Source organism: Caretta caretta, chromosome 14 (genome assembly GCF_965140235.1).
Source record: "Caretta caretta isolate rCarCar2 chromosome 14, rCarCar1.hap1, whole genome shotgun sequence".
Lineage (NCBI taxonomy): Eukaryota > Metazoa > Chordata > Testudines > Cheloniidae > Caretta > Caretta caretta.
The window spans coordinates 45,937,363-45,952,051 of NC_134219.1; the positions used below are offsets into that span (position 1 = coordinate 45,937,363).

Genomic DNA, 14,689 nt, shown 5'->3' on the forward strand with positions numbered 1-14,689 from the left:
AGTGGCCTAAGGAAGAGGTGCTTTGGCAGGAAGTTAGCCCTCTGGTGAGAAACAAGAGTCTATGCCACCCCAAAGCATCTAAATCTACTTGACCAGTGGGGGGAAACTGAGTCACACTGCACCTGGCTCTCCTCCAGTGGGTGAAATGCTACTGCTGATGTAGCTGAGTGGAGCGTTCACTGTTCACTCCCGGTACAGATGCAAATGACTACACCAGGCATAAGGCAGTGGAGAATCCCACCCCGGAATCGGTACTGTACGCGTCAGTAACATGCAGGATGGATTGTCCAGGACTCCTAAGGGAGTTAAAGCCTAGAAGCCAGTGGGTGCCGCCTTAAGCTCCCCTTGACTATTCCACCCCTAACCATCGGCCTTCAATGTGCAGCAGCAGCCAGAAAAGCGAACAGAATGTTGGGAGTCTCTAGGGGGAGGAAATGAGGGGAGAGGGGGTCTGTGCTCAGCAGGGCGTGGGAGGCTGGGGGCTGTGCTTGGCCAGAGCTGGGGGAGGGTGGGAGGCCCCAATCTGGGGCACGGGCTGTGCCCAGGTGGGGGAGGGTGGGAGGCCCTGCTCGGCGGGATGGGTTGGAAAGCTGATGGCCACCCTTGTGGGGAGCAGCCCCCCAGCTGCATCGAAGCGCCCAGGGCAAATCCACGCCTTGCTCTGTTCCGCAGCGGGCGCAGCCTGGCCGGACCAGTCCCGGCCGCAGCTGGCTGGGAGGAGCGGGCCCCTCACCCTGCCCGTCCCTCTCATGCAGGACGTGGGCTACCTGCCCGGCAAGGTGGCATTCAGCCCGCGGTGACATCCTTGAGAAGCTGGTGAAGGACCGGCGCTCGGCCGACTTCTGCGGGAGCGAGCCCGGGGCAGCAGCGGGGCAGGGTATGGGCAGCTCCAGCGTCCGTCTCGTCCCACTGCAGCCACTCAGCTCCCTTGTGTGCCAAGCTGGCGTTCCTACAGGGTCCTGGCCGTGGCCGCCCCATGGCGCAGCACCAGTGTCTGGGGCAGGGGGAACGACCAGCTCAGCCCCGGCGCCCCAACGGCTGGGGGCTCCAAGGGGAGTGGGGGGCTCGGCCAAGAAGCCTCCTCCCTCGTCAGTGCAGCTCCACCCGCACCCAGTGCCTGGCCCAGCCACCCCCCCCCCCCCGGTTCCTGAGCAGCGGGCGGGGAGCGGCCACGCCCGAGGGCGGACTCTGGTCAGGGCCGGGCCCATCCCAGCGTGAGGGGCGCGGGAGGCCCCGGATGCCGGCGGCGGCCCGGGGGGGCCGGGGAGGCCACTCAGCAGCGCGCACCCGCTGGCGCGGCAGCAGCTTGGAGCGGCGGGTGTCGCCGCGCCCGCACGGCCCGCAGCGGAGGGGGCGCCCCCCCCGGCGTGCGCCGGCCGGTGGCGGAAGCGGCGGGGGCAGTCGGGGCAGGCGTGCGGGGCGCTCCAGGCGGGGGGCCTGCAAGTGCCGCGCCAGCCGGCCGCCCTCGCCGCATTGAAAGGGCCACCGGCGGGTGGGGTCTCCGTGCCGCGCCGGCGCCGCCTCCTGGCACCGCTTCCTCTGCCCCCGCAGCAGGGTCTTTGTGGCACGCTCCGCATCGGCGCTGGTGCCGCCCCTTCCCGGTGCAGCATCCTCTGCCCCGGCCACGCTCGCCAGCCGCTCCCCTGCAGGAACAACCGGGCATGAGCCGGCCCCACAGGAGGACAGGGCCCCAGCGACGGCGGGCAGAGCCCTGGAGCCGGTTTCCGCGCGGGGGTTGAAGGGGGCGCTCCCACCTCTTGCAGCGCCGACTCAGCACCACCCAGCTCAGGTTCACAAGCCTCTCTTTGCCTCCGTGTGGGCTGGCAATATTGTTTGCTTTTTCAGTGAGAGCCAAGACAGGGCTCTCGTATGGTTCTGGGGGCCCCGGGGGCAGGTGGTGGGATGGGTGCCGTGGTGCACACAGATCAGGGAGAGGGTGGTGGCAACCTCGGAGAGGAGCTGGGCTTGCAGGGGTGGCTGTGGGGGGGTCCCAGCTGCCCCCACCCCTCTCAGCTGGGCTTATTTATCCCTCACTGTCCTGGCGTTTGCTGAGAACTGGGACTTGCAGCTCCTCCCATGGCTCCATCCAGTATCGGGACTGGGGCCCTGCTGGGAGAGAACAGAGCAGGTGGGATCCAGGTAAATACCCGCCCAGCTCGGCGTTCATCCACCGCTCTGGGCTGGCACGCACGGGACAGCCAGGAAACGCCCGTGGAAACACAGGAGGGCCACATCGGACACAAACAATCAGAGTGGAGGGGAGACGACCCCCCCCGGGCTCCCCCAGCCATGGTGCCAGTGTGGCCCCGCAGCCGCTCGCTAACACAGGGGTATAAAAGCCTCTTGAACCGAACTGGCTCCGTGCAGCGCCAGGACTGAGCCTCTGAACGGGGCGGGTGGGAAACAGCTGGCCTGGCTAGTGCCACCTTGTGTGGTGAACGCCAGCTCCGTGCAAAGGAGCAAGCCAGGGAAGCGCCAGTGACCTCACCCCACATCCCGCGAGCCAACACCCGTGGGGGACCCCACGGCATGGGGCAGAACCCCTGATCCCCTCGGTCACAAGGGGATGGCAGAGACTCCTGCGCTTTCCAGAGCAGACCGCATACTCAGGCCCCGCAGGGGCCTTCCCGAAAGAGCCCCCCACCAGCCTCAGCGCACACGGCCTGGCCACCAGAGCTCTACAGGGAACAGCTCTGTGGTCTTCTGAGCCACAGAGACCTGAGCATGCTCCTGCTGGAGACATTTGACAGCATCACCCCACTGGACTTGACCTAGGGAGGACACGCCTCCCACTAATGAGGAAACCCCCCTCACTCCACAGCACACCCAGGGACCCCTGCACTGCCAAGGAGCATTTTCGTTCTGTCCTTGTGCAGGGCCCGGCGCCATAAGGCCTGATCTCCAAACGGCTCTTAGTGCTACCGCTGGCCAAAGAGCAATCGCCCGCTGGTGCTGCCATCGCAAATCAGCACCTCTCCCAATTCCCCCTCATCATAGGATTGGAAGGGACCTCGAGAGGTCATCTAGCCCAGTCCCCTGCACTCATGGCAGGACTAAGCATTATCTCTGACAGGTGTTTGTCTAACCTGCTCCTAGAAATCTCCAGTGATGGAGATTCCACAGCCTCCCTAGGCAATTTATTCCAGTGCTTAACCACCCTGACAGGAAGCTTTTCCTAATGTCCAACCTAAACTGCCCTTGCTGCAATTTAAGCCCATGGTTTCTTTATCCTCAGAGGTTAAAGAGAACAATTTACCTCCTTCCTCCTGCTAACAATCTTTTATTTACTCGAAAACTGTTAGCATGTCCCCCCTCGGTCTTCTCTTCTCCAGACTAAACAAACCCAGTTTTTTCAATCTTCCCTCGTAGGTCATGTTTTTTAGACCTTTAATCATTTTTGCTGCTCTTCTCTGGATTTTCTCCAATTTGTTCACATCTCTCCTGAAATGCGGCGCCCAGAACTGGACACAATACTCCAGCTGAGGCCTAATCAGCGCGGAGTAGAGCGGAAGGATTACTTCTCGTGTCTTGCTTACAACACTCCTGCTAATAAATCCCAGCATGAGGTTCGCTTTTTTTGCAGCAGTGTTACACTGTTGACTCATAGTTCGTTTGTGCTCTACTCTGACCCCCAGATCCCTTTCCGCAATACTCCTTTCTAGTTTCCCATTGCGTATGTGTGCAACTGATTGTTCCTTCCTAAGTGGAGTACTTTGCATTTGTCCCTATTGAATTTCATCCTGTTTACTTTAGACCATTTCTCCAGTTTGTCCAGATCATTTTGAATTTTAATCCTATCCTCCAAAGCACTTAGAACCCCTCCCAGCTTGGTATCATCCGCAAACTTTATAAGTGTACTCTCTATGCCATTATCTGACTCATTGAAGATATTCAACAGAACCCTAACCCAGAACTGATCCCTGTGGGACCCCACTCGTTATGCCCTTCCAGCATGACTGTGAACCACTGATAACTACTCTCTGGGAACGGTTTTCCAACCAGTTCCGCACCCACCTTATAGTAGCTCAGGGTAGATAAAAATCAATGATTTTTTTTAAAAAATTGGATTTTTTTTTTAAAATGCTTTTTGAGGAAAAAACCTATCTAAAAATAGTTTTAATTAAGATACATTATAGCTCAAAGATCTCTCATCATGGAATAGGGATTATAAATTCTATAGTATGAGACAATATATTCATGTAACGTGTAAGAAAAGTTTTGTAAAAGAGTTCCAATAATTCATGGATTAGGGACCCAATCTTATGGGGTTCTACAGACTTCCGTATAGATTATTTAGGTTAATCTTTCTAGCTACCCAATGGGACTCAGTGGTCAGTCTAGAAGATACCATCAGAGATGGTTAGCGCTGCACTTCTCAAACTGTGGATTTGTGTCTTCAGAGGTAACGTGCTTGTTAACAGCAAAAATATTTTAAAATAAATAATATACAGAGGTGAGAAATAACAGATCTCAACTCTATTGTCCCTCTGCAAATTTGTGTACACAGAGTCAATCCCTTACCTCTCTCTAAAAGTGCAAAGTTTTAAAAAGTTCAATGAATAGAAGATTGTTGAGGGCGGAATAGATCTGGACAAGGAGAAAACATCTGGAGATAAATGTGAGAAGGGAGAGACAGGCAGTAGACACAAAAGTGAAATTGTTTGAGCAGCATATTCCAGAAGTCTTGAGGTCTTTCTGAGTGTAGCCTTCATTGATTTGAGCTCTACCATACCATTCTCTCACTAGAAGGGAAAACCTATAATGGCAGCAGGCCATAGAAGAGACCCAGTTTGGGAATATTTTAATGAAGTTACTCTACCTGTGAGTAAGACAGACATGCGTGCAAAATGCAAAAGAAATGCAAGGCCTGGTCGCCTGAATGAAACAACATCATGAGAAGCATTCCTTCTCAAGAGGAAGCTGCCTTGAAGATGATGAAAGGAACACGTCTGAACATGCAGGATCTTCAGGTTGGTAAACTTCATACTTCTTTCTTAAGGACTGCCTGTCTTTCCTCTGAACTATTATTGAATTCTCATGTTTGAGCAAAAAATACAGTTGTTACTCTGTGGTACTATCATTTTAGATGCAGTTGTGATAAAAAAAGAAAGAGCTGAAATAAGCAGATGTTCCTTTTACAATTTCACCTTTAAAGTAGTACTGAGTGTCAGTGAATGCAATGAGCAATATGGTAATAATAGTTAAATAACTGCATTGACTTATTTTGTTCAGGAGAATCCATCCTCAACAAACAAAGGGTTCTGAAGACTGTCCACCTTCAAGATCACCATCATTTTCTATAGTTTCAGAGTTATCTGCCAAGGACAGTGTTTCAGTCACATCATATATGTCACATACCCACAGTGTATCTATCACCTGTAGCAAAAAGAAAAAAAATTCTCCATCATCTAGAAACAACCATAGATAAGTTTGTGATAAGAAACTAGCAGATTGCAAAGAGAGGTAATTGATGAAAAAAATTTCTGGTTTGTTTATGCAACAAACTCTCCTTTCCGTATGACTGAGAACCCACACTTCATTAACATGGTGTCACGGAGTCCCTGGGCGATGCTCTGGAACTGCTCCCCATGAAGTCAGTCAGGACTCTGGGGTAGTCGCCTTTCTGTGAGCAGCCTGTCTTTAGGACACACAGCTCACACAGCTTCCACCTTCCTGGGTCTGACCTCGGAGCATTCAGCATCCTCTGCCCCTCCGTGCGCTTCCCCCCAGCGAGTCCGCTCAGGCGAGGCTCCTGGGGAAGCCAGAGGGTCCTGCACCCCAACTTCGCAGTCAGACGTGACTCTCAGCCAGCCAGTAAAACAGAAGGTTTATTAGATGACAGGAACATGGTCTAAAACAGAGCTTGCAGGTGCAGAGAACGGGACCCCTCAGCTGGGTCCATTCTGGGGGGCAGTGAGCCAGACAACCACGTCTGCACTTCACTCCATGTCCCAGCCAGCCCCAAACTGAAAACCCCCTCCAGCCCCTCCTCCTCTGGGCTTTGTTCCTTTCCCGGGCCAGGTGGTCACCTGATTCCTTTGTTCTCCAACCCTTTAGCTCTCACCTTGCAGGGGGGGGAAGGGCCCAGGCCATCAGTTGCCAGGAAACAGGGTGTTGGCCATTCTCTGTGTCCAGACTCCTGCACACACCTGCCCTCTAGGCTCTGCAATGATCATACACCCTTACCCCACCCCCTAGAGACTTAAGAACTGCCTAGGGGAAACTGAGGCACCCCCACACTATTCAGAGGAAACATTAAGAACAGTCCCACTTCATCACACATGGTTCAGTCATTGAGAGCAGGATACTGTCCACCCAAGAGAGCAGATGTCGCAGGCGAATTGCTGGATAAAGTGCATGAAAGAGAAATTGAGCAGTGCGCAAAAGGTCGAGAGGGTAAAATTGTTAACCTGAGTCTTGATGGGTGGAGCAATGTCCACAATGATCCTGTTGTACGTGCTTGTGTGACAACAGAAGAAGGGAACGTCTTCCTTACGGAAACAATTGATACATCAGGAAATGCGCACACAGCAGAATACTTACAAGAAGTAACAGTAAAAGCTATAACAAACTGTGGGGAAAAAATTCAAATATCTAGTACGCAGCTTGGTCATAGACAATGCTGCAAATGTATCCAAGGTGAGAAGAAATTATTTAGAAGAGAGTCCCAAGCTAACAACATACGGTTGCAGTGCTCCTTTGATGCACCTCCTAGCCAAAGACTTCAGTTTTCCAAAAATAAAGGCTAATGTTGATGAAATTGCAAAATACTTCCCTTACAACCACTTGGAAGCAGCTGCTCTGAAAAAAGTGGGAGGAACCAAGCTAACTCTCCCACAAGACGTGGGATGGAACTCAGTCGTGGACTGTTTTGAGCACTATATCAAGAACTGGCCTAATCTGACGACAGTTTGTGAACAAATAGATGGCACTGTCATAGCCAAAGTTTAGGAGGAACTGAGGGAGATCTTAAAAAGAGAAATATGCAATGACAGAGTTAAATTACAAGCATTAAACCACACACACTGGTTTCATTGGAACTTACGACCTGTGCCTAACCATCATCATGCTCGCTTTGTATCTCGTCCCTACCCGTTTCATCGGCTTGGGTTGTAAGTTCCTCAGGCCAAGGACAGCGCCTGCCATAGGTAGGGCCCTACCAAAGTCACGGCCATGAAAAATGCGTCACGGACCATGAAATCTGGTCTCCCCCTGTAAAATATGCTCTTTTGTGTGCTTTTACCCTATATTATACAGATTTCACAGGGGAGACCAGCGCTTCTCAAATTGGGGGTCCTGACCCAAAAGGGTTTGCAGGGGGGTTGCAAGGTTATTTTGGGGGGATCGCGGTATTGCCACCCTTACTTCTGCGCTGCTGCCTTCAGAGCTGGGTGGTCGGAGAGTGGCGGCACTCCAACCCCCCCCTACAACTGCAACCCCCCCTACAATAACTGCAACCCCCCCTACAATAACCTTGCAACCCCTCCCCCCCCACAGCTCCTTTAAATAGCTGAAATCATGACATTTACAATTTTTAAAATCCTATGCTGTGAAATTGACCAAAATGGACCGTGAATTTGGTAGGGCCCTACTCATAGTGGGGGGCAGGTATGGCACTGTCAAATATAATGATTGTACCCTCTGAAGGACAAACAGCAGCGACTTCTCTTTCGTCACATTGATGGATTTTAAGTGCAGGGTGCCAGCAGCTGGATCACAGGCACCGACTTTTGTTTTTTTTCCAGTGGGGGCTTCGCCCCTGCTCCACCCTTGCTCCACCTCTTCCCACCCCCTGCCCTGAGGTCCCACCTGCCACTCGCTCCCCTCCGCCCCTCCCCTGAGTGCCTCCCGCTCGCTGATCCACAGCCAGCCCCACGGGTTCCAGAACAGCTGATCCGCAGCCAGCCAGGGAGCCGGCCAGCCAGTGTGGGTGGCGGGTGCTGAGCGTCCCCTGTTTTTTTCCCCCATGGATGCTTCAGCCCCAGAGCTGATCTAAATTGATACAACCTAGGTTCAATTAGGTTGAGTAGAAAAGTCGGGGCGGGTGTGCGGGCATCCCTGTGCATACAGTAGCACTTCAGCTGAGCTCTGACGTCTCCAATTGCCCTTGCGCTCCGTTCTGCTCTCTCGGCATAAGTCCCGCAGGCTTGCTGCAGATCCAGTATCGCACCGTGTCGCACCAGGAAGAGGTGACGGCTTCATCATTCAGATACGCACACTCGCCGTGCGCTCTGACTGCGAACCTGCATTGCAAGCAGCACAGAATTAAAGTCAAGGCTTCGTATTCTGTGCAGCGCAGCGGACAGAAAGCAAGCGGCAAGGGCCTCTAAATTATGTAGCACTGTCCCCTTTCACTTTTGTACAGTCCAGTTCGTCTAACAGCCCCTTGTTATGGTTCACATTAAACGCTGCTCTCCGATTTTTAATTTCACTGTGATGCAAAATTTTGGTGCAAAGTTCCAAACACAATTGCATCACAGAAGTTGTCAAGGAGAACTGGGAAGTTTAAGCAGCTAGGTTAGGGAGAGCTGGGGCTTTTCTTATCTAGGAAAATACTGAGTTTGGGGACCCAAGCAGTTGAAATGTTGGTCACTGGGAAGGGGATGCATCACTTTTGTCTCTCCCCATTTTGGGGACATGAAGGAGAAGACTAAATTTGAGGAAGGGGGTTGAATTTTTCTTTCACAACGCCAGCAATCCGTGATAGCAACTATCTGCCCCAGGATCTGGGACTTCATCCAGTGGCGATGCGGAAAGTATGCTGGCTTGATGCTTCTGTTAAAATGGTCAGCAACAAAACAGTTGTGTGTGGACGTTGAAAACAGCCTTAGTAGGGTTGGGTTAAGTCCAGCTGTAATCAGCTGAGCTATTAAGACTTGTCTCAGAGGTATCCTTTCAAGTTACAACAGCAGTTCTGTCCATTTCCTCAGGGATATGTTTTACTACTCAAAACAGTTCAACATAAAGCAAAGAACTAAACCGGGCTCTGCTTCCAGCAAGCACCTACCTGCTCCCTGCAGCTCTCAGCGGAGCAGCTTGCTGACCTTTGATCTAAGCTTGCAAGTCACCTGATCCTCTCTTGTGATCCCTGGCCTCAGCCCTATCAGCTGGGAGGCAGCTAACTCGTCACATCTGTAGCTAAGCCAACTTCCCTGATAGGGCCCCCCATTGACAAGAAAGACAACTCACCAGTGATTGAATTCGGTGCCATTGGTCCATTTCCAGGGCTGACCCGGTTCCCTCCGGAGGCCGATCCAGTGCTCAGAGAGGTCTTTATGGCGCTTAATGAAAGCCTTTCCAAAAGAGGAAGATATTCATCATAAAATATCAGAGTCGGAAGGGCCTCAGGAGGTCATCTAGTCCAACCCCCTGCTCAAAGCAGGACCAAACCCCCAATTTTTGCCCCAGATCCCTAAATGGTCCCTGCAAGGATTGAACTCACAACCCTGGGTTTAGCAGGCCGATGCTCAAACCACTGAACTATCCCTCCCATCCTGTCACAACCTGCATTTGAGTCTCTCTGTGCTGCCGATGGGGCCTAGTGCAGTCTGCAAAACTGTTCTAGCTGCCAGCGACAGCAAAGTCGCCCTTGTTAAGGTTACGGCTGGGACCTTACCAAATTCACGGCCGTGAAAAACGCGTCATGGACCATGAAATCAGACCTCCTCCGTGAAATCTACCTATGCGCGGGGTGTGGGGGGGTGGAGTGCAGGAGCTAGGGGCTCCTACTGTGCCCCCGACTCCAGTTGCTAGTCCCTGGGATGGGGTGGGACAGGACTTACACTTCCCTTGCACAGCTGCTCTCAGGGGAGATCAGACCCACCTCCGGGTACCTCCCCCAGCTGCAGGAAGCTCCAGGGCTGGGCAGCAGCTCCGGAGGTACCCAGAGGTCGGTCAGATCTCCCCCCAACTCCCGCCCGCAAGCAGCTGTGCCGGGGAAGAGCAAGTCCTGTCCCTCCCGAGCCCAGCCCGGACTAGCAGCTTGGAGCCTCGGGCTGGGGGGCTCCCAGCAGCATGGGGGCGATCAGACCCACCTCCAGGAACCTCCACCTCTGGGGGGGGGGAATGATGGGGGGGCACAACCCTCAAAAGCTTGGGGACCACTGCTCTAAAGTCTGAAAGGGTCTCTCTCTCACCATTTCCTGCTGGGTGTCAATCGCAGCCAAGGAGGCACTGGAGGAGGAGCAGTTCCTCTGGCTGTTGTTCCAGTTCCCTTCGGCCTCAGAGAAATAATAGCATTTCCCTCTGAACCCGACCCAGCCGTCCAGGCAGCAGCGAGCAGCAGCCGGAGGATCAGGACCAGCGGACGGTGGGTTAGATGCTACCACTGAAAATGAGAAAGTCAAACAGGGTCAGAGATTCTCTCCCTCTCTGTATAGGAGGGGGGTAAGGGGCAATAAATGTTCTCAGAACTAGAGCCCTTCATTAAACCAACCGGAGGATCTGAGGGACAAAAGGGGGCATGAGAAATGACCCCAAATCACACTCAAATTCCCAGCATGAAATAGGAAATCTTGGGCCTGGACCACCACCTCCTCCTGAGGGGATACGTAGTCTGGGAGACACCATCATCCCCCTAGTCTCCAGGCAGGGGTCACGGTCCCCTAGCTGTAAATGCAGGGGAGCTGCTCTGGGAGTGCTGTGGGAGTCAGGGCTGGTACCTCTGCCCTAGCCCCAGGCACCCCACACCAGCGAAGCCCCAGGGAATGGCCCGGCCTCTGTCAGGGGAGGCTGGTGACATGGGCAGTGGGGAGGTGCCACTCAGAGCCAGTTCCCAGCCGGGACGGATGTTCCTCTTCTGTCACAGACTCCGAGGCAATGCTGAGAGGGCAACTTTGGCCCTTCCCCACCCTTGATTCTCCCATGATCCGCCCCGCGCTGTGGAGTCGGCTGGGAACAGACACGAATGTGCAGAGGGGGCGATGAGCCCATCCCCAGGGCTGCAGATCACAGGAGCGATTTAGGCAGTAGGGGCTGGGGACTCATATTTTGAGGAGTCTGTTTCGGTTCTTTGCATTACTTCCTAGGAGGGCAGGTGAATGAGTTACACTCGCATTTCCCTGAAAGGAAGGAACATCTCCAATTCCTGCATCCTACTGCACAGGTGACACGCTCCCCCAAGACGCGGGCCATCAAGGCAGTATCGCTCTCGGTTTAAAACGCAGCAAGAACAGCAGAAAAGCTTCCAGCCCCAGGTTTGAACCCAGCTCAGTGCACCACAGGTGCTGGAACTAGGGGGGCTGCTGCACCCCCTGGCTTGAAGTGGTTTCCATCATCATATCCAGGGTCTACAGATTGGTTCAATGGCTCTCAGCGCCCCCAGTAGAAAAGTTGTGCCAGCGCATTCTACCGCCACATGAGACAGAGGCCTTGTCTACACTAGAAAGTTGGATTGCTTTAGTGATCCGGGTAGAAATTAAGCCATCTCACCCCCTAGTGCGGATGTGGTTATGCCAGTATAAAAGTGCCCACAGCAGCATAGCTATTCCTGAATGGGAAAGGGGAATACGCTATATTGGTGTAAGGCACCTTTCTCACACTATAACTGTGTCCACACGAGAGGTAATACCGACGTAATCGTGTCAGGAATAAATCACACCCCTGACACTGTTATACTGGTACTATTTCCAAGTATAAATCAGGCCTGAGAGTCACACGTTACAGAGTGAAAAAGGAAGAGTTTGAAAAAGGCTGTGATGATCAGTCATGCTTTGATACAGTGGCACGGCATTAAAACCTACTGTCCCTGGGGTGTGGCTGACGCATAATGCCCCCTCTTGTCCAAGGATAGTGCAGCTGCCGCTCCGGGCCTCAGTTTCCCTCTCCAAGGTTGGTCTCCTCAGCTTCCCAGCCACTGCTCTGTGCTGCAGATGTGGCTTCATCCTCCATTCAAGTCCACAACAAACATATCCCCTTCCAGGTTACCAAGGGTCCAAATTAAGAAGTCCCAAACAAACAAAGATGTCCCCCTGAACTTCCCATCAGCTCACCCTCTACACCCAGTTCCTAGCCCTTTTCCTTACAGACCCTTGCTCAAGACCTTCCAAGGGAGCCTGCCTGTTCCCTGTGGGTCCAGCTCTCAGTCCCTTTATAAGGCCCAGGTGATTAAGCTCTCACTTGACCCTCCTTAGTCCCCCTCCCTCAGGCTAGGAAGCAACTAATTAACTAGCACAGGGGTGGGGCTGGCCCCATCTCCCCTTAAAGGGACCAGTTCCCCTGTGACACCTAGATGCCATTTCATGTTACTGATTGTCACAGCGATTCCAGACACTGTCTATGGCAAATCTCTGGCCCCCTCTACCATAGGCGCTGACTTCCTGCATTCCCGGGGGTGCTCGAAATGCAATCCTTTCATTGCAGTAGAGGCACAGGGATGGTCACCCCTGGGTGACAGGAGAGAGCTGATTTAAAGGGCCAGTGATGAAGTAGTCAGAGGGCCAAGGAGCGGAAGTTGGAGGCTGAAATGTGCGAATGTGTGACTGTGATCGCTCCAAGGCGAAACAGGAAGTGCAGAGACTGAGGGCTGGGAACTCACCAGCCAGAACAATGATGATAACGATCAAAACTAAGAAAACTAAGAGGACTCCAGCTACGAGAGCACGTTTCTTGAACTTGCGGTTACATGAATATCCTAAAATAGGGAGAGAAAAACAATTAGTGCTCTTTGGGGAAGCGGTGTTATCTAAATAATAACGGAAATTATTTGATTTCCAGTGAGACAAGATGTGTGAGGTAATAGCTTTTATTGGACCCATTTCTGTTGGTGAAAGAGACAGCATTCAAGCTACACAGAGCTCTTCTTCAATTCTGTGTAAACTCAAAAGCGTGTCTCTCTCAGCAACAGAAGGTGGTCCAATAAAATACATCACCTCCCCTGCCTTGTCTCTGTAATGTCCTGGGACCCACACGGCTACAAGTACACTGCAGTGGTTGATTTCCAGTAACATCTACAGACTCCAGCTGAGATCAGGGCCCCATTGAGCCAAGCCCTGCACAGACACACAGGGAGAGACAGTCCCTGCCCTAAAGGGCTTACAATCTAAATAGACAAGACACATAAAGGAAGGTTTACTTTCCCCATTCTACAGTTGAGGAACTGAGGCATAGAAAGATTAAGTGACTTGCCTAAGGTCACAAAGGAAGTCAGAGTGAGGAACCCAATTCTCCTTAGTTTTAATCCAGTGCCTTAACCACAAGTCCCCACAGTTTCTCTAGGGAAGCACATTCCCTACTCTCAACCCACAGCACCGGAGCAAGGCCCTAGATTTCTGAAGAGTTGACTCCCAGGTCTCTGTGTCTAAACCACAGAAAATATTTCAGGTCCATGCTGGGCAATGGCCAATACCAGAACAAGGCACAGCCTTCCAGCAGGGGTCCTGATCTCAGCAGGACCTCTAGGTGCTGTGGTAATATAAACCACAATAATGTAGGGATCCGTTCTATTATCAGAGATCCAGGATAAGGTACAGAACACTGATTCTCTTGGGAACTAAGGCATTAACTGCACAAAAATTTGTATTCCTTTAATGACGCCAGTACAGCCCCCCCTAGCGTGAACACATTTATATAGGTATCAAGGTACCATAAGCTTTTTCTACAGGTGATAACCCCATCTTTGCCAACCACACCAGGAATCGAACACACACTGACCAGACAAGTGGTTCTTGAGCTGTGGCCCAGCCAGCACAGAGCTGCGGCCCACATGACATCCTCAGGGCCACACAGGTCGTATGGGATGCGGCCCACAATGGTAATAGGTTGAGAACCACTGGACTAGAGAATTGCATACGCACAGACCAGAATAAGAGAGTCCACATGGGGGTTGTACTGGGGTAGGTATATCCGTTTAAAGTCACATCTTAGCTTATATGGGGATAACTTTCCCATGTGGCCAAGCCCTTAGTCTCTGTCTCTCCCGCTAAGCATTTCCTAGAGAGTGAGGGTTAAGGGCGCTTGTCTCCATGGGAGAATTTACTGGTACAGGCCATGCCAGTAATATTAAACCACTACGGTTATACCGGGGTAGCTCCCCATGGAGATACATTTATTCCAGAATAGGAGTGTCCACACAGGGAGTTATACTGGTATAACTACAATGGTATAATTATACTGGTAAATTTCTCTGTGCAGACAAGCCCTAAGTTACCTGGTTTGTCTCCTCCGTCCAGGTGTCCATGACAATTAAGAGGCTCCATCAGCTGCTGGTGCTGCTGAATAGAATTCTCTCCTCCTCCCTCTGCATTTTCATTGCCATTAAGACGCTCTTCCATTTGGAGTTTCCCCGCAGAACGATCTCCGTGTCCGTCCTCTCTCTGCAAGGCACACGAGCTATGGAAACTGCTGCATGTGCCGGGCTCTCTCTCTCGCTATAACCGTGTCTGAGCTGGAGGTAGCAGAGTCCAGAGAGCTGTAGAGATTCCAGCCTCCGATCTCCTCACCTCCAAAGCTTGCTCATGGTTCTGAAATCACAGATAGAGGACACTGGAAGGATTAGTGACATTTGTCATTCGGTGCTTTGCTGATCAAAACAAACACCCAAAACTTTTAGCAATAGAATAAATCTTACACTTAAATAGCATCCTTAATCCAAGGGTACTTTAGGACAGAAGTGTCAAACATCCGGCCTCTCTGATGTATTTATGTGCCTTGCAGTATTCAGATAGCCCAGGTAAAGGAGTCTTTGTGGCAC

The 14,689-nt window shown here is 52.2% G+C and overlaps 2 protein-coding genes across 6 annotated transcripts in view; one reads left to right on the forward strand and one right to left on the reverse strand.

Moving 5' to 3' along the window:
* The first annotated feature begins 1,422 nt into the window (after positions 1 to 1,422).
* The window catches only part of LOC125621613 (C-type lectin domain family 2 member A), a 66,918-nt gene continuing 53,651 nt past the window's right edge, over positions 1,423 to 14,689 (forward strand). The window contains exon 1 of the transcript XR_007352509.2: positions 1,423 to 4,970. The gene's annotated coding sequence lies outside the window, so the exon portion shown is untranslated. The remainder of the gene's footprint in view (positions 4,971 to 14,689) is intronic.
* Positions 4,786 to 14,689, reverse strand: part of LOC125621617 (C-type lectin domain family 2 member B) — a 29,274-nt gene continuing 19,370 nt past the window's right edge. For 3 of the 5 annotated variants that reach the window (XM_048818741.2, XM_075119541.1, XM_048818743.2), the window contains exons 2-6: positions 14,147 to 14,459; positions 12,536 to 12,631; positions 10,137 to 10,327; positions 9,190 to 9,293; positions 7,502 to 8,243 (exon numbers count right to left, since the gene is read on the reverse strand). In XM_048818741.2, coding sequence (XP_048674698.1) covers positions 8,078 to 8,243; positions 9,190 to 9,293; positions 10,137 to 10,327; positions 12,536 to 12,631; positions 14,147 to 14,270 — 681 coding nt within the window. In that variant the 5' untranslated portion in view covers positions 14,271 to 14,459 and the 3' untranslated portion in view covers positions 7,502 to 8,077. Of the gene's footprint in view, positions 5,377 to 7,501; positions 8,244 to 9,189; positions 9,294 to 10,136; positions 10,328 to 12,535; positions 12,632 to 14,146; positions 14,460 to 14,689 lie in introns of those variants that run through there. The other 2 variants (XR_007352516.2, XM_048818744.2) reach the window with 2 other exon arrangements.